The sequence below is a fragment of the Lacerta agilis genome, chromosome 14 (assembly GCF_009819535.1).
Source record: "Lacerta agilis isolate rLacAgi1 chromosome 14, rLacAgi1.pri, whole genome shotgun sequence".
Taxonomy (NCBI): domain Eukaryota; kingdom Metazoa; phylum Chordata; class Lepidosauria; order Squamata; family Lacertidae; genus Lacerta; species Lacerta agilis.
The window spans coordinates 41,145,695-41,169,461 of NC_046325.1; the positions used below are offsets into that span (position 1 = coordinate 41,145,695).

The window sequence follows — 23,767 nt, forward strand, 5'->3', positions numbered from 1 at the left end:
TACTTGTACGTGAGCTTGGCTTTGCCTCCTGACACTCCTTTGAACACCAGTCCTGAAACAGATGGACTCCCAGTCTGTTAAACTGGTTGTAAAACCAGAGTCTTGTGCCTTTTGCACTACAGAAGGGAGTGAGAATTCGAGGCAGGAAATCTGGACCTGCTTCAGTTGCCATGACTGGGCACAAGTGAATTGGACAGGCCTACCTCAAACAGCCTCTCTCCTCATTTGTGCTTGCAGCACAACCTGCCCTCTGCTACCTCTCCCCCTTACCTGAAGCGGGAGGGGAAGCCCGTGGTGGAAGGGTTCCAATGGAGACCACCCCATGGCAGGAATCTCCACCAGGAATTCCCACCAGGGGAATTGTGGGGCCTGTAACACAGCACCGTAATTCATTGTCTGAAAAGGGTCTGTAGTGTGCCGTATGCTACTAAGGGACATTCCGCCAGGGCCCTCTGCTACCTCCTCTCCAAGGTAGGGCAAGGTAGGACTTGGACCTGCCTTTTGTTTTTTAAAAAAGGTGAACTGCCAAGGGAGGAGCCAACCCATCTCAGATTTGTAAGCATGCCCTTTGGGAAGTCGCAACCCCCCTTAAGACACTGCAAATACTTGAACGGTATGTTCTCAAAACCTCAATGGTTTTGCATAGGCAATTGGTGATGTTGCTCCATCCTAGGGGTTGGACCCCGCCAAGGATGCAGGCCCAAGGGGGAGCAAAAATATGCACCTCTCTGCCCTGGCTTGGAGTTGTCAAGGGTGCAAGGGACAGGGAGGGGTGCAGATGCAGCTCCTGGCCAAGGGCGCCTAGGTATGCCTCTGGGTGTACTGAGTATCATAGAATCGTAGAGTTGGAAGAGACCCCGAGCAATGCAGGAGTATGCAGCTGTCCCATACGGGGATCGAACCTGCAACCTTGGCATTATCGGCACCACGCTCTAACCAACTGAGCTATCCATGCTTTCTCATATTTATAGAACTTTTGTCTTGAGCAGAATTCATCATTCCAAGGGACTCTGTTTACATTTATACTGAACTGTTGGTAACTGGGGACCTAGTTTATTTTATTAATTTCCCCCCCCCCTCCGAATGGAGTGCAGGGTGGCAAGCAACAATTTAGATGGAGGAATGAGCAGAGCTTCTAGTAGTGAGTGGGTGGCACCTCCGTGCTCTGCATACTTTCTTACTCCTCGCCCATGATTAGAGAAGCTGGATACATTCTGCAAACCGAATTTAACACATCTGTTTATAATATTCACCCCAGAATTTGGTTATTTGGCACACAAAGGGGCTATATTTAGCACAGACAGATCTGTGCAAAAGTTGCGCCTCTGGCAGAGAAATGTTAGGTGGGGAATTGGCGAGATTTCCTTCTTTTGAAACCCAAATGGCAAGAGTTTCCCCATTTCGATGTGTCTGCTCAAAATTCTAAGCAAACTGAAACTAATCCTGCCCAGTTCCGTGCACAAAGTCTCCCCCCACGCTCTTCCACAGAAACTGGTCTCCTTCCCTTCTGACCCTTCTTCCCTCTCTTTTGCAGCTTTCCTGGAGAACACAAAGGCCATTGCGATTGTTATCCTCTCCTCCTTAGCACTGTGTGCACTGATAGCAGTTGCTATCTATCTGTACAAGCGCCGGTGGACCTCGGAGCGAGGGGCATTTGAGAGTGCCCGTTACAGCCGTACCAACTCCAACCCCAGTGAATCTGCAGAGAAGAACATTCTGGTGTCTGATATGGAGATGAATGAACAGCAAGACTAGTGGTGGAATTGGCGAGCCGGGGTGGGGGGAGGGAGGGATGTGAATACCTGTCATAACATGCCATCTCAACAGCAAGCCCCCGAGGACAGCATAGGGCAACAGCAGGGTCAATAGATAGGACTGTGAACTACTAAGGAGATGTGGAGAAATGCTTAAAAAAAAAAGTCCCATTTGTATGTGACACTAGAAGAAATTCAACCCTGGCCTTGTACGTCTGCCCTTCTCAAAGAGGAGCCATGGAAGAAAAGGGAAGGTGGTTCATTTGCTGGAGAGAGAGAGTTAGAAAACCTCATTTTGGGTGCTCCAGTCTCTGCAGTGTCTTCTCCACATTTCCTTAGAGAATGAAAATGCAAGCATTACTTCTTCCTGGTTCTAATATTAAAACAGGGAAGGGCTTGCCGGGTTTCCTCGTGTTCCTCTTGGTAAGAACACGCCTGTCTTATTTTGGATTACTTCTTGAAGCCATGTGGATAATTAAAAGAGTGGTGGGCCCTTGAATTCCTAATAACGGTGGTTCGATCTTCTATGCCTCTGATGCCGAGATACCCCAAGATAAATTCTTCCCCAGCCATGCCACTACCATAGCAACCATTCTGCTGTTAAATTCTGTTGCCATATAGAGGGCCTTTCTGCGAAAACGACTGAAAGTGGTGCCACAAGCATTTTCACAGCTTCAAAATGACCTCTTGGTGACAAATGAGTAACGGGTGTGAGCTTGGGGGCGGTGAAGAAGACAGGAATGTTGCTGTTTGCCTCTGCCTCTTTTAACGATGACCCTGGCTAGATATGCACTTCCTTGCAAAACTCATAAGCCTTCAAAGAATTGAACATCATTACCAGCCCTTCTACAAACAGGTGGCGGTGGTGGGGAGTTCACTAAATGGTCCTGGGGGTTGTGTCGTTTCCCACTGACCACGAAATGAAACAGTGCATCATGTAGGTAAAATGCGGGGATGAGACAACTGCATTTCGAACAGGAACAATGAGCATGAGTTGTCCACTCGAGGCAAGGCCTACTTTTCCCCCAAGAACAAAATGTTGCAGTCTGAGCACTTAAAGAGAACGCATTGTATGCGCAACAGAAACACTGCCCTGAACGAAAAATGGGAAACAAATGCATATTTATTGCAGAAAACAGTTTTTTTGTTTTTTTTGCAGAAAGGTCCTCGGAACAACAGCATTTCTTGAGTGGAAAACTAATATACTGGCACTTGTTTTTAATTTTAATTTTGTTTTTGTTGTTGCCTTGCTGGATAAGAGGTATAGACAACTTGTTTTCTGGTACTTCTCGTTTTATACTGTATCAAAGTGCATGTTTGACAATTATACCTTCTTTTGAGGGTATTTTGTGTCTGTGTGTAGATGTGATGGCCAAAGGTTCTACAATTCCCCTCCTTTCCCACTTAATTTTCAATCATTCTAAGCAATGCAACAGGACACTAAAGTTTTCTTGCTTCCAGAATAAGTATACAACTTGGGTTTGGATAGCATATGCTAGGAGCTAGTGAGAGACCTTGGGTGAAAGAAATGTGGAATTAAGGGGGGCAAAATCGAACAGGGGATGCTGTGGTTGTCATTTTGTCCTTTGCTTCCAACTAAATAACTTTGGAACAGTGGCTGTGCTAAAGGTGATAAGGGGAGAATGGTTCTTTTCTGCTACTCAAATAATTATGAGAATTGTTGTATATATATAAAAAAAATCTGGTAATTTTCACTTAAGCTGGATATTAAGTGTTCATAAAAATGTTTACCTTTGTCTCTTTAATCTTTAGGTACCTGGAAGCTGCCATACCAGGCCATGGTATGGGGAGTTTCTGAGACAATCTTAAGTTTTCCAGTTCCTTTTCCCTTGATGACTGCTGCTTGTTTCCCGGGCTTCCTTTTGGTTTAGATAAAGATGTTCATACATATTGATTTATGGCTAATGCTAAACAGCTTCTCTGCTCAGGGGATCATTTTTCAGGGCTTAATTTGAATGACTTTGCCCTGGACTCCACCATGAGATGTGTGAAATAACAATGCCTTTGATAATATGTAGTGTGCCTTCATCTCTCTCGTAAGTAGCCACAGGCAAGCCTTGTGTGTCTGGGCAATTAAGCTCCCAGGCAAAAAGACCAATTTCTGGGCTCGAGTGCTGGGAACCTCTCATTTTACAAATGAAGCACTAACCCTTTTGCAGCAATATTGAACAGAGGATTCCAATGCAGGCGTGAAAATGGTGCGGGCATAAGAACTCAGTATCCATGTTCACTGAAATGGATATTCTCTGAAACCAAAGCTTCTGCCCCAGAATGTTGATGTGCAGTATGAGCACTTGCTTCAACGTTTTGACAAAGGAATTGTCATGGAAATACCTTCTGCCAAGAAGGCAAGCCTGCTGGTCAATATATATTCAGGAATTAAGTGCAATAGCAGGCCTGAAAGGGAGGGAAGGCTCTTCCCAGATACATATGCTGCTGCTATTCCCTCAGACTCTCCCTCAGTAATTATGACAGTGCCATAACCACCGCTAAACAACAGTCTTGACAATGTTATTTCCCTCCTTGCTTTCAAGATGAATAAAACACAACCAGACAACTATCATTGCGTTCTGTACAAGGAGGGAAGAAGTATATCCCAAAATAATGAGAAGTTTGTTTGTTTGTTTGTTTGTTTGCAATTACTGGAAAAATGCCTCAGATTAAATGCATTTCTTATCACCCTTCTGAATAATGTGAAAAGGTGCTGGAAAAGAAACTGGCAACTTTTAAAGTAATTACTTTTGCTTTAAAAAAAAAAAAAAGCCTTCTAGAATCTTGGAATAAAGCTTCATTTCCCCATCCGTTTCAGCAAAAGCAGACTCTTCATCTTTTTCCATGGTTTTCAGTAGTCGCAAGAAGCCAAAAATCTATTTTGCCCCTTGACGATTCATTTCTTGCTTTCTCAGAATTTACCATTCACTGTGCAGTGCGTCATTTTAATTAAAGTTGCAAAAATTCAACTTTGATAGATCCCAGTATTGGTAATGGCAGAAATTCCTCTTCAGTGACTATATTTGGACTTAAGATGAATTTCGAGAATGTCAGTCTTGCAGTCTTTTAAGATGAGCGAAATGTGGGCTCAGCCCAATTGTTCAACTCAACTTGTCCCAAACCTTTTAGCTTTCCCATCGCCTACCTCACAAACTGCTCACATAGCTTTTAGGAGAGCAGCCAGGGAAGCTCATTCTCAGCTAAGACAATCTGAATGCTAGTGGGCTCCACCCAATGTATCAACCACTGAACTGTATCAACATGTGGAGAAAGCTCTGGAATTAAACTCTTAAAAACTCTAATGCACATGTCTAGATAGAAGACGGGAGTGGTAACATCATCAGTAAGGGAAGGAGGTTAAGCACTGCTCTCTTTTTGAAACTGAGGCAGGTGCTGTGAAAAGTTGTCTTTTGAGCTACAATTCAAGGTACTACACTGTACCAGTTAAGCCCTTCAGTGCTAAAACACAATGGACCAAGCAAACCCATTCTGAAAAAGAGCGCACGTGTTTGTGAAAGGCATGACAGCTCTCGATGACACCCAGTGAGGAATGCCATTCTATTTGAGGCTTCCTTGGGAAAGGACTCCACCGCTGGGGCAGATGACTACATCCAAAGTGCCTCTCCATATGCAAATCAATTCGCTCTAAAGCCTAATACCAGTAATAGGTAAAGGGACCCCTGACCATTAGGTCCAGTCGTGTCCGACTGGGGCTGCGGCGCTCATCTCGCTTTACTGGCCGAGGGAGCCAGCGTACACCTTCCGGTCATGTGGCCAGCATGACTAAGCCGCTTCTGGCGAACCAGAACAGCACTCGGAAATGCCATTTACCTTCCCGCTGGAGTGGTACCTATTTATCTACTTGCACTTTGACATGCTTTCAAACTGCTAGGTAGGCAGGAGCAGGAACCGAGCAACGGGAGCTCACCCCATTGCGGGGATTCAAACCGCCGACCTTCTAATCAGCAAGCCCTAAGCTCTGTGGTTTAACCCACAGCTCCACCCACGTCCCAATAATACACATTTTCAAAAGCCATCTTTTCACATTTGACACCGGCAATTGCAACACAACAGTAAGTGCAAGTTCCTCAAGTGCTGCCTGCTGCAATCATGAAAATGGGAGAAATTTGCTCTAAGCTTCAAGTTTCAGGCCCTCTTTCCAGTGTGGGCTCTTAGTATACAGTGGACCCTCTAGTTACGTACCGCTCTGGTTATGTAACTTTTGGGTTATGAATGCGGCAAACCTGAAAGTGTATACTTGCGGGTTTCGCCACATGTGCAGAAGCGCTCAATTGTGCCACGTGCGCAGAAGCAGTGCCTCTGCCTATGGGCTTTATGGGTTGCGGGCGGACCCCCAGAACGAATTTAATTCGTATCCGGAGGGTCCACTGTAATCTGTAGTCATTCTAGCTGCATTTGCTGCTATTACTATTTTAACAGCAATCCAGCATTGGCAGTATTGCAGATACTGTACAGAACCCAGGAATTGGCAGTCTTTGTTGGCTGCATGACACAGCAGGGATGGGTGGGAAGGAGAGAGATGCCTTAAGAGCATCTCTCCTGAAAGTTCTGTCACAAGGGGAATGCCCTGGCTATCTGATACTCACCTGTAGGAATCTCCCTCCAAAACAACAACCTGTTCACTTACAACGTACTGATCAAATTTTTAAGAATAACATGGGAGGGGGTGCCTGAGGAGTGAACAAAAGATTAAATATTTTTTATTAGGGCTTGCCATTCGAAAGGAAGGCAATAATGTTAATAAGACTGATCATACAACAGTACATCAATACATTTACATTTGTGTGCCATGAAATGTCCTGTGAAAAGGCTGGGCATACAACAACTCAGTTTTTACGTACAAAACATTGCTTTTGTCTCCAAGGAACCCTGACCCCAAAGGCGCATGTCTGAAATGGTGCAGAGTGGATTCTAGTAGGGCAGGTGCTGCAAATGTAGGTATCTATTTTGCCATCTCGGGTGGTTTGCCAGAGGTCAGTCAAAGCACACACGCAACACAGGCATGAAACCCTAGCCAACGTTTTAAATTTTGATTTGAGTAGCTGGGGGCCAGGAAGTAGGAGAGATTTTAAAAGTTTACACTCTGCAAGTTACTGTTAATAACCCATGTTGTTTCAAAAAGATCGCCAGTCAATATTGCAACTTAAAAACAAAAACAAAAGGGGGGAAAAACCACAAGAATCAAACCACACAAACAGCCAAAACAACCCCAGACCCTTAAAAGTCTTTTGATTTCAATGGGTGACACGGAATATGAATGGCGTACATACTTATTGTGGCCTGGTGTTAAGAAAGAGTGAAAGTTGAAGGATCTGAAGAAGGGCGCTCTGTCAGATTCCCAAAGAGGTCTCTTCCTTAGATCCTCCTTGAGAGCTCTCTTAGCCACTGTTGCCAGAATTGGCTGAATCTGCAAAGATGGAGGAAATAAATCACTTCTTAGAATGCTTTTCTGTATAATGTGGCAATTGCCTTAAATGCATTCAATAAACTATTACTCAAAAGAGCAACGGAGGCTCAAATGTTCACCATAAATCCAAATTTAATTACTTATCTCCAGAGACTTGTTTTGACACATTTCATAAAATCAAGGAGCCAGAGAGCCCAAAAAGTAAGGCATCCAAGGTGCCAAATTTAGTTAACTCCTACTTGCCATATGCTAGGACTATCTGAAAGGATGTGGATATATCTTATGTTAGGAAATGCGACTCAAATAAATGAAGGGCTGCTTTAAGGAGGCCTATACTGGTGTTAGTCCTCCATGACTGCTGTAAACAATGCAAGAACTAGGTGTGCAGGTAATCTGGTCATGGGGGGGGGGGAAGGGTGAATGACGACCAGTGAGTCCCTTTCAAATTATATTTTCCTGTGATTGTACGGAGGGAAAAGTTGTCCTTCTAACAGTGCAATTCTAATAACCATGTCTACTCAGAAGTAAGTCGTACTGAATTAAGTGCTTACTCCCAGGTAAATTGGGTTACGATTGCAGTCCAAAGCAAATGTTTTGTTTTCAGTTTAACTTTTTCACAGCATAAGCTTGCACAACCATTGTATAAAGAGAGATAGAACTCAAGAAGGTAACTTGGAGCACAGCTTCAGATTCTACTGAGGCTGCAGCGCTCAGCTCCGAAATGTGAAGGAGGGAAATCCCCTTGGTACATGCAGAGTGCATTTCAGACATACCCCTAATATAAAACGGACAAAAGCAGAGGAAGAAGACCCTGCCACTAACCCAGATGCAAACTCTAGCCCCATGTCTACTCAAGCATTACTATTACAAATCCTAATAAAAGCCAACACCATAGGGTTCATTCGCCTACTGAAGATGATACGCTGCAGTCTGTTTGCAAAGAATAAGCAAAACGAAAATGGAAACGCCCAGAACCAATGGGGAGAAGCCTTTGGTTTCCAAAGGCACTTCAAATGGAGATTCCAGTATGAAATTGCTGTATTAGAATTTACACAAGAAAGTTTTTGCTTGAGCCAAGACAGGCCTCATATTTCACACCTACTGTTGATGTTACTCAACAAAGGAAAGGTTATTGTTATCACCAGTTATTGCTGTTGTGATTAGTCATTATAGTATCTGTTTGAGCCTTATACAGAACTATCAATGGCCTTGAATCTTGCAGCTTTTTTGCACCACTGCATATCCACTTGAGTGTATATATATTATAAAGGTAAAGGTACCCCTGGCCATTAGGTCCAGTTGCAGACGACTCGCGTAGCGGTGCTCATCTCACTCTATAGGCCGATGGAGCCGGCATTTGTCCGCAGACAGCTTCCGGGTCATGTGGCCAGCATAACTAAGCCGCTTCTGGCGAACCAGAGCAGCGCACGGAAACACCTTCCCGCCGGAGAGGTACCTATTTATCTACTTGGACTTTGACGTGCTTTCAAGCTGCTAGGTGGGCAGGAGCTGGGACCGAGCAATGGGAGCTCACCCAGTCGTGGGGATTCGAACCACTGACCTTCTGATCGGCAAGCCCTAGGCTCAGTCGTTTAGACCACAGTGCCACCCGTGTTCCTATGTATATATATTATACACACATACAAATATACACAACTATACCTGCTGAGGATTGTTCTTCCTGCTCTATTTCTGGAAAGCACAATAAACCTGCTAGGCTGTAATCTGAACCAGGAGGGTTTCTCTCCCTCTAAGTAAACGTGCATAGTATTTACCAACAGTGAACAGGTCTAAATGGCACAATACCTCTATTAGCATTCATTAAAATGTCACAATGTAGCAAGCAAGATGGGGAATTTCAAGTTTCCTGAAATGCATTGTCAAACTTTAAAAGGGGGTGGGGAGAGAAAGAGAGAGAGAGAGAGAAAGAGAGAGAGAGAGAGAGAGAGAGAGAGAGAGAGAGAGAAAGCTGTGCCTCAAAGCGAAGTTTTATGTTTGCCACAGTGTCAAGCTAATTTCCAGGAGGTGGTAAAAGGGCTTTTAAAGCTCAATCTTCTATAAGAACCCCTGTGAGTATTCCTCCTAGGTAAGTAGAGGATTTCAGGCTTGTTAACACCATGCTGAATGCAAAACAGCTCAGATTGCACCAAGGGCTACTGGGACAAAACACCTTCCTCCCAATAATGACTATTCACCTATTTGCCTATTTCCAGTGCTTAAACAGAACACATAGGCTCCCTGTAAGACAGAGGAAGGGGTCTGTGCAACTGGTCTTTCCCATTCATGTTCATTCTGGTAAGTAAAAGGGAGAAGCAGCTACCAGCACATAATATGATGGTTGCAACAGCATCCTTGTTGGACACGTGGGTGAAGCTGCGCTCGGGCTTCAGTCCCTACTTGTTTATAATGCAACCACTATAACTCTCTCCCCCTGCTTGCCAATTAATTCCTACCCTTTCAGGCACCTTGAGCTCTCCTTTGTACAAAGCAAACAAGGGCTAGGGAACACTTCCCATTTTCATAAAGCCCCGTGGAACATAATTCCCATTCTGACAAACCTCCAGTTCTTCTAAAATGACACCGCTTCCCTTTGTTATTTAGAGAAACCAGAGTATCTTCTGCAGTGCCTGTTTTCAGTTATTCTTGTGGCTTAAAGAGACACTTGCACCCTCTGATTAGATGCACCGTAAGGGAATCTAGCATCGTGGTAGATCCAAGATTCCTTTATGAGGAATATTGCAAAAAGTTACTGAGAAATAGTAGGAGTTGCTGTAAGCCCTACATAAACCTACTTTGGTTTTCCTCTGTTCTAGGCTGTCTTGAGAGCTAGGGGGAAAGGAAAAAAGGATTAATACATGTTGTTCCCAGTAACAGTGACGAGACACACAGTATTCCAACAACAATGTTGTTGGCATGGCCTGCGGGAAAGGCACTTTAAAGGAGGACACAGAAACATCTCAAAAATCCAAAATAAGTGGGTAAACCATACCACTGCGGAAAAGTATGGCAACAGTGGAAATAATGTTAAAAGAGATAATCAGTATGTAAATGTTTTGTTTGTCTATGAAATGAAAAAGAAATTGCTTTCTTTGCCCATAGCCCTATGGCTGGATACCTTTTGGAGTGCAATCCTCTATTGGGGGGGGGGGGGGTTCTGTAGGGTCTTCAAGCAGAAGACAGTAGGTTTGAAAAAAAACCTTGGAAAGACACCTAGAATTTTGGCCATTTAGTATACGATGTCACAAGGCATGCATTTCCGCTTAAGTACATACCAATAAGCACCTGTAGGTTCAACTTTTTTTTATATGTGTACCTTACATACTGTCATATTAAAGCTATTGGCCTGTTTAAGGCATCCTGGATATTTATGATGTGTTAGACATTAACGAGGAATGTAATTTCGTGGCTAAGTCACTTTATTTATTTATTTATTTGTTCGCTTGTTTCTGATGTCATAAATGAGACGCATGAGGCAAAGGGAAGAGCACTTGTGTGGAGCAACGAAGGCGGTGAAAGATATGACAGTGCAGCGCTGTAAGTAGCAAAAAAAAAAAAGGGTCATAAACGTGTAACTGATTTAGCAGTTATCTGACAGCACCTAATTACCAAATGGCCAAAGATGCTGACAGATACAGAATTCATGTACAGCTATGGTTGCTACAAGTGCACACTGAAGACAGCCCTTGGAAACAATCACATTGCGGCACAGAGTTTTTATGGCAGTGTTTACGGTCCTGTACTGACATCAGAATAGCCAAGAGGCAGTATAGAATGCCCTGCAATTAAAGCTGAAGAACTGGCATTAACTAGATTTAGGCTGCAATCCTAAACACACTCCCTAGTGCCCATTGGGCAGAGTAGGACTTACTTCTAAGAACACGTGCAGGATTGGTCTATCTCATAACCAGCATGGGAGGGCAGTTGAGTCCAACCACATGATGCGATTCATCTCACAGCTGCTTCATCTTTTATAGCACAGCTTAGGTACCCTGGTATTTTCAGCAGAAAATATGAAAGCAGCAAAGGGAAGATGCAATAAACATGCCGCAGGGGACAGAGGCCAATTTCTGCTCCGTGGAACATGAACCTAAGAGTTTGGGTCACTTTTACATCAAACACTGCATACATAACTTATCACAGCAATCACTGATGGGAGGCTAGTGAACCTAGGTTGCTGTGTATAAACAATGAGGTGGAATTAGATATCTTTCTCCTCTTACCCGATCTCTGGAGGCTTGGTTGTAGTTTAATCTCATGAGTTCTGCAAACCTTTGCTCATACAGGTGAAGCAACAGCACAAGATAGAGGCCTGAGTTCATCAGTTCATCCTGGGCCTGTATGTAGGGAGAGAAATGCTTTTGAGTTTCTGCCACAACTGGATGAGCATGCTAGCTGCAACTCCACATGACCTCAGTTGCCTTGCCTTCCATGAGCTTCTGAAGCAAGGAGGCCTTTTCTATTCATGGAGGCCACCTGCAGATTTCAGAACTTTTTGCATTGCTAGCTGCAGGGATGGGGAACATTTTTCAGCCTCATACAGAACTCTGTGGGTTCTGCATGGCGTTGTTGGGTGGAGCAATGTTACATACCAGCCACAAAAAGCCAGAGGTTTCCTTCCATGTGTGTGTGGAGAACATACCATTCTCCATCCAAGCTATTGGCATGACCACAGTTCAAGGACATATTTCAGCCAGCCAGAAACCCTTGAGAGGACACAGATAAGAGGAAGTGAAGGGTCTGAGGAAGGCAATTTGAAGAGGGTGCATGGTTTCGAGAGAGTCCTGAATGGCCACATTTGCCCCCTAGGTCTGAGGCTCTTCAAGCGTGCCTTGTTGTCTGCTTGCATTTCTTTCGCCAAAGCTTGTGCTCCCTTTTCCTCCTGATTTAGGCAAGATTTCCATTTTCTGAAAGATGCCTGCTTGTCTCCAATGGCTTCCTTGATTCTTCTCATTGACCATGACGGCACCCACTTGGCCTTTGTGCTACATATTCAGCCTAGCTGAGCTTCTAATGTTCTGGTCTTATATATAGCCTTCTGGAGAGATGACTCTCTCAGCATTCCCTTTCAACTTCCCTTTTATCAACATCCTTATTCTCTAAAAGTTTCTCCTTTGGAAGCCAAACGTGGAAATTGTCAACTTAAATCTATGCTGACTTTGACAGCTTCCCAACCGCTGTTCCCAATCAGTTCAGCAACACTTACGAATCACACTAGTTCCTGGGTAACCACTTAAGATTAAGCCCAGGGTGACCTCCTCTCTCGCCATTTCCATGACATGCTGTTATAAGGCACAGTCATTGCAGGGCATCTAGAAATGTTACCTCTCTGTCGTGAATCTACCTAGTCAATTGAAGCTGCCAGTTTCTACAAGACGTCCTCCTTTGGATGCCTTATTCATTTCATTCTCCACTTCATTATCGTCATGGACATTTTGTTAAGGGGGATGATAGTATATCCCCAGTACTAAATGACTCTTGGAGGTCAACACCCTGATTTCTAAATTGTCGGACTTGGTGCTCTTTGAGTTACAGATTGACTACCACAACCAGTAATGCTTCCCTGTTGTTCCTATAGAATTTGTTTTCCGAGATAACCATATCCCACCAGTTCTGCCCATTCTGCCAGGTTTTCAATACACCTGCTGTATCTATGCTGTCCTTTAAAGCCAAGCACTCCAACTCACTAAGCTTGGCTCAGAGGCTTCTTGCATTGGCGTGTAAACACCAACACACCGTGTTTCTCTACAAATTAAATTTTTCCTATGGTGCTTTGGCCTATTTAAATAGCAATCTGTCCCTCTGCACTTTAGATGCCTGGTCCTAGTTTACTGCCATCTAGATAATCATAAACATGTCTTTCCTGGCCATATTTTTTTTTCTATATAAAAGTGCACACCATTCTTCATTAGAGGATGATTCATCATGGTAATTTCATTTGGGATTTTCTGTAATTTCCAGCTCAGCTAGGACGGCATACATTTCTCTAAGCAGAGGTTCCTTTCAAATAAGCTTCTACCAATTGCTGAATTTTTCTTGTAAGATACAAAAGAACTGAAGAGCCAAACCAATATAAAGTAGATAGAACATACATTTATATACAGTAGTGTTATGATACCTGGTGTTTGGCTTTCAGCACTGCACCGCCGCTTTTCAGTACCACTCCCACCCCAGTTAAGAGTGAAAAGATGGAGGTTATGAGAGTTTACTAAGGTATGTTGCCATTTGAAAAACACAAAATAAAAAAAAACCTCTGAGAACACTGATGAACTGAAATCCCTGTAGAATAAAGATGGCGGGATTCCCTCTTGTCGCAGCACTTTCATCTCTACCTAATAAGTCATGTAATTACTTCATTTAATTGCAAGTTTTATTTGCTTAGATTCTCCAGGGTGATGTGCAAGTTTTAGAAAATGATAATCAACTAGCATTATTTAGGAAGTTAGGCATTGCTTAAAATATGAAAACTGAGTAAGTGCACATCTCTCCCTTGAACTTTCTTTTTTCCAAGAAGACTTACAGGTCTTTGTGCAGCAAGAAGTTCAGGTTACCTGTTCTGTTTAATACCCGTAGCCTGTTCTCAGACCTTACAATGAAAGGCGAGTGAGTAAGAAATAAATAACGGTTCAGATGAAGACCTTATCAGGGTGCCCATCTGGTTTCTTACCCGAGACTGCTGATGATTCCTGTAATAGTCGTTCACATTAAAATCATCCAGATCTACAGTAAGGCTCTGCTTACAGAGTTCACATGTTTTCACTGCACCAAGTTCAGCACCTGAAGAACAAAAATTCTTTGCTTTATCTTATATGCAGCACCTATTTGCTGTAGGTTGAAAAATTTCACATTCCACTGAATACTACTCCGGAAATCTGCTCTGTTCAAGGCTTTGTGTATACCTTGTAATACAATATTTGGCACCAAAGGTACCAGCAGGATTTTCTGGCCTCTGTACACTATATATGGATTGGGTACTCCACCCTACATGGAAATGAGGACAGAGAGTAGCATATACTATATTGGCCCGAATATAAGCCACACTCCCCCCCCCCCAATTCTGACTGTGAAAAGTTAAAGTGCAGCTTATATTTGGAACCAAGCACTGCACACCCACCTCCCAGCACTACCGCCCTGAACGGGGGACAGGGGCGGCCGGTGCCGGCTTGGGGAGGTAGTGCCAGGAGTGCCGTGAGACGGGCACACAGCACACTTGAAACTGTGTGCCAGCGCCAGCTTGGGGAGTGGGGCACTGAGCGCCGGCTAACCCCCGTTCAGGCCAGTAGTGCCAGGAGGCAGGTCGCACCCGCAAACGAGCCTTGAATTTTAAAGCTGCTGCTTATTTGCGGGTCCGTCTTATATTCGGGCCAATACGGTGCTTTGTTTCATTTGGAAATCTGTGCCTGCTTCTGCAGATAGGGTGGAGGGACAAAAATAAATAAATCAGGTGCCACACACAAGTGATAAGATGTCTGACAGGTAGAATGCCAACAAATGAGGATTTCCCCATAAATTTCAGTACTAAAGAAAGTTTAATCTTTTGAATTCTGCCTGCCACACAGTTGTTGAAAGTCCAAGAGCCTGGGGCTGTCCCTCAGTCAATACCAACCTTAAACCATTGCATGAGTTGTAAAATAGCTATGTTACTGTAGAACGTTTCTCAATTAATCATGGGCTGGCGTTCAGTGCCCAACCGGAAGTACTTCAGATGGTAGGGTGGCAGTGGCATCAAGAGAGATGTAAGATTTACAGCAAAACAGTTATGATGCCCATGCTCAGAGAATTTAAATATTAACTTGTTCAAAAGCAAGCAGCATGTCCTAAGAACATATGTTGTGGTTATTTATTTCTACTTCACAACTATAGAAACAACCAGCATAAAAGGACTTGATCCTTTGATACCTACATGAAATGATATATACGAGTCCTGACATGAGCATACCAGCAGCAACAACCCACCCCTTGGGTAGGAAACAACTGCTGTCTCCCTCCTACAATCAACCTAACAACCTTCCTATATAAAAAAGGCAAGAGACTACACTACAGGGTTTCCATACACCACTGTCTCCCAGCTCACCCCGCATTTTAATATGCCATTCTTTATTTTAAAGTATTTATACACCACTTATTAAAAAAATCTCTAACCACTAGGCCACTTTGCAGAACTGATGTAAACTACTCTTTCTCAGACAAAATACCCCACCAGCAGCAATATGGATGGGTATAATTTGCATAGACTGGGTAAGTTTTTTAAAGCTCATATTCTCAGAAAAAAACCAACACTGCCTGGCTGCAGCTTCAGGGATTGCAGTGTCATGATGAACTTCCCCCTGAAAAATATGGCAGGGGTCCATGACTCAGCCAAAGTTTCTCCAGTCTGTCTGTATACCCTACCAGAATGTAAAAAGAGAATTGTCAGAAACTTTATTCCAGTAATTCTCATGATTGTTACCCAACTTCTTGTCAAACCTCCTGCCTCTTCTGGATCTGATAGCATATTATCAATCTAATCCGGGGGTCGGGAAGGTTTACCTCGCCTGGGCCAGTTCACTCCTGTGGAGATGGCGCTGTGGGCCAGATCGCGTCTGCACAGACGCAATTTCTGGAGCCGCGGACGCAAGTCCCTGCTCCGCGCTGCACCGGATTAGTTCAGCGTGCGGGGACTCGCCGAGAGGGTGGCTCGGTTCAGGGGCAGCTCGGGGGCGGTTTAAATGACCCCAGTGGGCTGCTTGTGGCCCATGGGCCGCGGGTTGCTGACCCCTGATCTAATCATGTGTCTGAGAAAAAGATCTCTTGAACTACTTTTGTTTTGGAAATTTTCACAGGGCAACGTTCATCTTTTGTGAGACGTTCATTTGATCTAAAGCTTGGGAGACTGCTAAGCCTCTTATTAAGGTTTGTCCAAGACATTTTGCTGCCTAAGGCAAAAGACAAGATGGCACCTCCCACCCCAATTCCAAGTAACATAACTGACCAGACTGGAGCTGAAACTTACTTCAACACAATGGGAACATGCTTAGCTCAGTTGGTAGAGCACTAGACTCTTAATCTCAAGGTTGTGGGTTCGATCCCTGTATTGGGTGAAAGATTCCTGCATTGCAGGGGGTTGGATAAGATGACCTTTGTGGTCCCTTCCAACTCTATGATTCTATGTTCTCTGTCACACCTGAGGGCAACAGGCAATGCTGCTGAGCAGACAAGACACAGCTTGGAGCAGCAGCTTAGCTTTGTTTTAAATTAAAGGAGAGAAGACAAGAACCTTCACTGAACTGTAAGAATCACTCCCCACCCCCAAACCCAAAAAGTGCTGCAACTTTTGCCTGTCCCCACAAAACCTGCTGATATTTCTCTCCCCCCACCTTTGTGGGGAACAAGTGGTCGTACAGGGATGCAGTGGGGGAATTCTAACCAGCCACAAATAAAGTCACAAACCTAATGTTAGATTTGTTTCCAACAGTCCTCAGCACCTGGGCAGCAGTGTCCCTATTTGTTTGCTGGGTGATACAGGATAACCAATGAACTCCTGCTTGACCCTGTTCATTTCTGTGCATGATGCCACTGATGAAACCCAAACAAGGTGTGAACATTTGAAATATCTCTTTTCCTAGTCATCTGCTGCTGATGCTCTTCATCAGTAGACGTTCAATGACAAGATCAACTAGCCCAACCATAAACTATTAAGCTGTGGTACCTGGTTGGAACACGCAACGGACACGAGGATACTTGCTTCCATGATATTTCTTCTAAGTGTGCATGTACTGTTTGGGTGTACAATTTGCAAAATTTGGAAGCAATTTCTCAGAGAAAGCACGTGAGGATCACAGCCTATTGTTTTCTTGGTTATGATATCCTTTTTGATGTGCTGAAGAAAGTCATTCCTAGTTACTTTTTCTTTGCCTGTTCTATCATGCTTTTCCATTCCAGTAAGGTATTAACATGACTCATTCTCCCTGCTTTTGCCTGATGTAACCTTGTTATACCATTTAACCCCAGCATAGACCAGACTATCAAGGATGATATCATTGAAGAATAATAAGTGCAGTTATTTCCACTGTTACATCATATACACAAGTGTCTTTGGGGGAGGGGGAAGCGTTTTCAAAAGCTGTTTTACTTTAAACAGCTCCACTTTTATGGGGCCATTTCTCATGAGTTGTATGCAGAAACAAAGGCAATGAAATTACGGGTTAGGTAGTTATGGAGGGCTTGTTTTTTGTCCAGTCTCCAAAGCCAATCCATACTCTGAGTAGGCATAGAGTACGGGAGGATATTCCTTTGGCAGAACTACATGTAAAAGTCCCTCCTTGCTGAGACTGTAAATAATTTTACGGAAGCATGTTAGTAAAACTTTTCTGCTGTTGAAAAACACTATGTATTTTAACCAAATAGCTTTAAGTGAATTGAACCTATAGAAGTCCAGTCATGTGCATTTTTTCCCTCATATAAAACATTCCAAAATTGTGGCCTTTCTCCAAGTGATTTTGGTGGAGTTTAGATATGCTTATGGAGACAACCTTCTGACACCTCAAACCTAGCCATGTCTTCTAAGAAGAAAAGTCTTATTAAGTTTAATGGAGCTTACTCCCAAGTAAGTGGGTATAAGATTGCAACCTCAGTATGAAAAAAAGCACATAACATTTTTGCTGAGGTATTCTCAGCCCTCTCTTAATGGGAGTTTTAAGAAGGTTTCCCCAGACAAGTACATAGCACCTGATGAGCAGCCTAGTTCAAGACTGAGCAAGTCATATTTCTGCCAGTTTTGATTGTTGCCGGAGTAGAAAGGGAACAGTGAAGCATTTCTAAATCTAGTTTTGCTTTGATGTCAGCAGACAGTACATACAGTGTGCCTGGGCCATGATGGAATTTTAAACTAAATTACATGCTAATGTTCTTTCTTTGCTTAAACTTGCAGACTCACCTGATTTGATCTTAGCCTTTAACCAGGTCTTTAGACATTCCTGATGGACAAATCGAAGAGTCCCACCACACCCGCACGGTTCCAGCAGCGGATTGGTTAAGGACCCCCCAGCGATCTGACATATCCGGCACTGATCTCCCTCCTCTTCAGAGTCTTCTGCTAGGAGACTGGAGATACAGCAGAGGTTCCATAATTCAAAAACAGTGGTCTGGAGGAATGACCTTCAATAGGGCATGCTTGTAATGTATTTGAAAAGTGAAATTTATGGAGTGGGGTTGGGGAGAAGAACGCAAAAGGATTCCTTCTAAATTCCCTCTCACATGGTGGGTGAGACGGTCCTACTAGACCAGGCTTCCTCAAACTCAGCCATCCAGATGTTTTGAGACTACAATTCCCATCATCCCTGACCACTGGCCCTGCTAGCTAGGGATCATGGGAGTTGTAGGCCAAAAACATCTGGAGGGCCGAGGTTGAGGAAGCCTGTACTAGACATACACTCAGTTCAATGAATATGCATAACTGAGGCAAGGGTGGGTGTTCCCCTATTGCTAGATGCCACACCAATTAAGGAATATCAGAGCAACACTTCCAAGGCTGTCTCTAACGTGAGTTCCTTCCTGTCTCTAACGTGAGTTCCTTCCTATCATTGCCCTGTCCCACCTCTGATCTGCCATGCAGGTAGCTCTTTATGTTTGTGGTCTATTGCAATTTAGATTGAAATGTAACCTGCTAGAAAAGCTTAGTACGATACTGTAGGAGTAATATACCTGCCAACAAGCAATTCTATGATTCTATGTAGGCCGGAAGATTACAAACATCCACATGTGTTTTTTCCCTCTCTTACCTATGTTAGACCACTGAGAGACATACATAATCAGATGATTTGGAAAGGCAGTTCAGGTGCTGGACTGTGATTCTCAGTGCCTGCTGTGGCTGCAGAGGCCCGTAACTTGTAACTGCTATCTCCTGCGTTGTTTGTGCTGTGCTGGCAGCACCAAAGTGACCTCATCCAGGGGTTCTGGGCTAACCAGATGACAAGACTGATGTGGCCCAAAAGAAAGCTAGTAATTGGCACCAGCTTAGCTGGTGATTCTCTAGCGGTTCGAAATCAACCCTGGAGGCCTACTCCATTCAGTGCTGAATGATAAAGTCCCACAGAACCTGGGTCCCAAATATCTAAAATAGTTCCTCCTCCTGTATTAATCTGCTCGGTTATTATGACCAGCAAGAGAGGCTTTTCTTACAATTCCACCACAAAGTGAGGTAAGGGCAACAGTGGCATGTGAGAGTGCCTTCTTGGTAGTGGCCCCCTGGCTGTGGGTGTAAGAGGTGCATCCTGTTCTGACAATTTAGTCCTTTAATCAGCAGCTAAAGATGGACTTCTTCAATTGGGCATTTGGGGAAGGATGGGGCTGCAGGGGCTGTGCTGTTGGAAACTTGTCGGCTCCTTTTGTTAAATGCTGTTTTAACTAAGATTTTAAATGTTTTATATTTTGATGTTATATTGTTTTATCTATGTAGGTGCCCTGCCCTTGGACTATTGGTGAATGACATTATATAAATGCTGAAAATAAATAAACAGAAATAAACATTATCTCATTCCACAGTTTCCTGAGTTGAACTCTAGCACCAAGTACAGGTTTTTAAGTGCCTCAAAATAGCTTCAGACCAGGCAAAGGACTTCTGTGGCAAATCCCCCTCCTAGTGACGTATCTTAAGACTGAAAAAGTACATTTGTCATGACTGCCCCTCCAATTATATACTGCTCACCTCTCTTGCAACTTCTTTAGCTTCTCAGGGTCTGTCTCGGGCTTACTAATCTCCTTCGTACTTGGTGAACTGCAAGTGGTTGTACTGCTCACAAAACTGCTCTGATTTCGCAAATCAGATACTGTCAAGAAAATTGGTACTTGATCAGGGAGAGGGCCAGCCATGTGAAGATGTGCTGTGAAGTTTGCCCGGAAAAGAGATGGATGGGAAGAATCTGTGGATGAGGAGGAGCTGTGGGAATTCAGAAAATTGTCTTCATCATGAGAAGTGGTGCTTGGAGAAAGGCTGCTTAGACCATTGCTTATGCTATCTTCCAGAAGGCTACTATCCTCAAAGGTGCTGATTGTAGGCGATGAAGACTGACAACTTTCAGTAGCTGAAAAGGACTCCCTGATCCTTATAGGAGATAGCTGTCTACGAACAGTGAACCTGGGGCTTCCACTCAGCTCTGTGGTTTGCATAGAAGCTGCAGCAACATCCACATTGCTTGTTGTTTCAGTTCTGTTTATAGGTTGTGCTAAGGATCCTGGGATATTAAATGCGGAACGCATAGGAGGCCTCTGAACTGTTGGCCTAGCTGAACTAACGAGTCCAGTGTAACATCTTTGATTGGCCTCAAAACCTTGTCTTTCTCTACCACAGCCGTTATTCCCTGACCAGTCTTCTGTAGAACTTAAATTGCCAATGGTCTCATTGGCTGCTGCGCTTCTTGGTCTGCTTTCAGCATGTGGGCTTTTGGAATTCTCACCTTCATTTTTGTGGGCCTCTTCCGAAAGGTTGTTTTCTTCAAGAGCATGAGGGTTCCTTTGGTCTCTGGTCTTCCTTTGCCCCGCTGAAGGTTGTTCAGCTGCTGCCTCCACTGCTCCACTGTGTTGCCGTGGCAATCTGTGGGAAAGCTCAGCCCGCCTAACATCACCCCCGACTCCCATATCACAGTTCGGCTGCTCGGCCTGTGCTACGGGCATCCCACTGGCTCTGTTGTTCTGATCAGGAGGAGGAGACTTACTGATATCATAGGAAAGAAACTCTTCTTCTAACTCATTAACGTCTTCAGTGTCATCATTCTCTTCGGCAGAACCTTCCACATTTGCACACAACAATGCGTAAAAATCGTCTTCCCTGGGCCTTACGGGAGTATTTTTAATGGGGGGAAGGTTGGAGTTGCTTGGCTCACTTGATAACAAAGGACCATTAGCTACCTGAACAGCGGAATCCATTACGGTAGTTGGGGGCTGCTGAGCTGCTGTTAGAACATTTCCTTTTTTGAGATCCCTGTCTAGGCTTTTGCTATCTATGTTTAGTTTGGAGGTCTGGATTAAGGTCCTCTTTTCTGGAGACTTCTTCTTAGTCTTGAGAACAGGGCCACTTCTTTGTCCTGTGACATCTTGCGAGTCTGCATTGGGAACAAGAGTTGCTTTCAGAATTTCTTTGCCAAAGCACTTTATTCAGTTTTAGTGATGTCCACACACAAGAACCACTAGTGGCAAATATATTTCCCAGATCCACCTGGGGATTGCATGGCTCCTCCCCTTAATCCCCACACCCCAAACAATTTATTTTAAAAATGGCTATAAAAGTAAAGGTAAAGAGGCCCCTGCCCGTTGGGTCCAGTCGTGCACGACTCTGGGGTTGCGGCGCTCATCTCGCTTTACTGGCTGAGGGAGCCGGCGTACAGCTTCCAGGTCATGTGGCCAGCATGACTAAGCCGCTTCTGGCGAACCAGAGCAGCACACAGAAACGCCGTGCCTATACTGCCCCTTAAATTTATAGATGTGGTACCTGGAAATGGAGTGAGGCTTCCTTTTAGCCTTTTGGCAAATTGGGGCTTTCTGCAAAATGGGAGAGAGGACCTATCTTTTTTTAAAATCTCCCTAATGAAAGAAGTGGAGCGCTCTTCAGAGAAGAAGACTTTTCCAAAGATCTATCCAAACCCTGTAAGGCTTATTGGAAAAAGACACCTGTATGGTTTGTTGTTGTTTTTAGATTCAGCATAGTCCAATGGAACTCACTGTATTGCTTTAAATAAACCATTCTGTGCCTCCTGCAAAATTGTCTGTGTACAGTGTCTCTCTATGGGATACTGTATGTAAGTGGCCCCTTTGGCTATTTCTATCGGCCCATATGGGACCAGCACAAGTGACCGGGCCTGGTGAAATTTTAATTCCTTACCCCTACAGTTATGATTTGTAGGTTCCCACCTAATTTTATTTTGATTTTAAATGTGTTTCGAATTGTATTTTAAACTAATTGTTTGATTTTGTGTTTTTAATGTATTTTATATATTTTGTGTTAGCTGCCCTGAGCCCGGTCTCGGGAAGGGTATAAATAAATATTATTATTATTGTTGATACAAAACAGTGATGCCTTATTCTTATTAGCTCTGATCCAGAATCAGTAGTTTTGGAACTGTACAAAAGGGGGCCAACAAAGAGCCTCAATGGAATGGGGATGGAAGCCTGTTTCACTTGTTTTAGCAGCTAATAGCAGCTGCTTGCCCATTAATCATTGTAAGTATCTGCATGTGTGTGTTTGTGTACACACACACACACACACACACAGCACTGCAGTGAGAACAATCTAAGCCCCATTCCATGGAGAGAATTCTTGTTCTCCTCTCTGCATACATGGTAGATCCCCACTGCATACACGGAGCCTTTCCTTGTCCACAGACGGGCCTTTGTATAACTGACACTCCATGCACACTTTCTGACCAGCTGAGCTGTGATCTCTCAAACCAACTGAACAAAAGGCCAACATCAAGGTGCAGCAGATTTGATATTTAAACCAAACTCTCCTTTGAATTCAATCTAAACAACTTCAGCTTCAACCAGAGGAACTCGCTCACATAATAGTTCCACATATGCCGTGAAACAAAGATGGAGCTCTGGACCAGGGATGACTTCTATAAATAGGAGGCGTAAACTTAATGCAATGTGGAAAAATGTTTCTCACCAGCACTTTTGGTAGTCTTTGCTATTCCGTGTAGCACTGGTGTTTTCCTCCCTCTTCCTTCCACTCTTTTCATATTCTCAGTGTCTGTGTTTTCCAGAAAACTTCTCTGGTTCAATCGCTGTCTTCTTGATAAAATTGGCTTCTGGAAAGCTGATAAACATTGTTTTATGCAATTTTTTTTTTAAAGGAACCTCTGGCTTATGAATTGTGGGTCCATGGAGACTAAGTTGTAAGAGAGCACAATATATGAGACTGCATAACATTTGCACAGGGAGTACATGTCTTAGCTTGCACTTTCTATGTGTAAAACTTCACTTTCTATGAGTGAATTTGTAAGGACTTGAAACTGTTCTCTTAAACCAACTGTGCTTTCTAAATCCTGGGTTTTTATTTCCTCCCTGCATGGTAATGCTAAAACAGAGGGGCAAGGTGGGGGGTGGGGTGGGGAGATACCTGACATGGCATGTAGAAGAATAGGTTATGTTTCATAGCTATTCTTTTTTGCTTCCTCTTCCCCAAGGTGAGAGACTCTTTCTCTAAGGTAAGGAGGTGGAAGGAAACAGAAGGTAGGGTGGGGCAGCGTGTGAACACAGTTGAGAAAAGCTTGTTCGAGACAGGCTGTCTACCTCAGTTGTAGTTACAGGTAGGTAGCCGTGTTGGTCTGCCATAGTCAAAACAAAACAAAAAAATAAAAAAATTCCTTCCAGTAGCACCTTAGAGACCAACTAAGTTTGTTCTTGGTTTGAGCTTTCGTGTGCATGCACACTTCTTCAGATACACTGAAGAAACACCTCAGTTGTGTTCACTCTCTGTAACGCAGTGAAGTTCCACTGCTTCAAATTACCATCCCATCCCTAATCACAATTACACAATGAAATGAAACACTCATGTCAAACAGCACAGCAGTAAAAAATCAATACTATTCAAGCATTAAAACAA

At 43.8% G+C, this 23,767-nt stretch overlaps 2 protein-coding genes across 5 annotated transcripts in view; one reads left to right on the forward strand and one right to left on the reverse strand.

Moving 5' to 3' along the window:
- Positions 1–2,414, forward strand: part of MRC2 (mannose receptor C type 2) — a 65,808-nt gene extending 63,394 nt beyond the window's left edge. The window contains exon 30 of the mRNA XM_033169123.1: positions 1,535–2,414. Coding sequence (XP_033025014.1) covers positions 1,535–1,755 — 221 coding nt within the window. The 3' untranslated portion in view covers positions 1,756–2,414. The remainder of the gene's footprint in view (positions 1–1,534) is intronic.
- A 4,048-nt stretch (positions 2,415–6,462) lies between these two features.
- MARCHF10 (membrane associated ring-CH-type finger 10) overlaps positions 6,463–23,767 on the reverse strand; it is a 31,280-nt gene continuing 13,975 nt past the window's right edge. For all 4 annotated transcript variants that reach the window (XM_033169930.1, XM_033169927.1, XM_033169928.1 and 1 more), the window contains 7 exons: positions 22,829–22,978; positions 19,877–21,269; positions 18,107–18,273; positions 13,859–13,968; positions 11,415–11,528; positions 9,987–10,020; positions 6,463–7,194 (listed from right to left, as the gene is read on the reverse strand). In XM_033169930.1, coding sequence (XP_033025821.1) covers positions 7,166–7,194; positions 9,987–10,020; positions 11,415–11,528; positions 13,859–13,968; positions 18,107–18,273; positions 19,877–21,269; positions 22,829–22,978 — 1,997 coding nt within the window. In that variant the 3' untranslated portion in view covers positions 6,463–7,165. The remainder of the gene's footprint in view (positions 7,195–9,986; positions 10,021–11,414; positions 11,529–13,858; positions 13,969–18,106; positions 18,274–19,876; positions 21,270–22,828; positions 22,979–23,767) is intronic.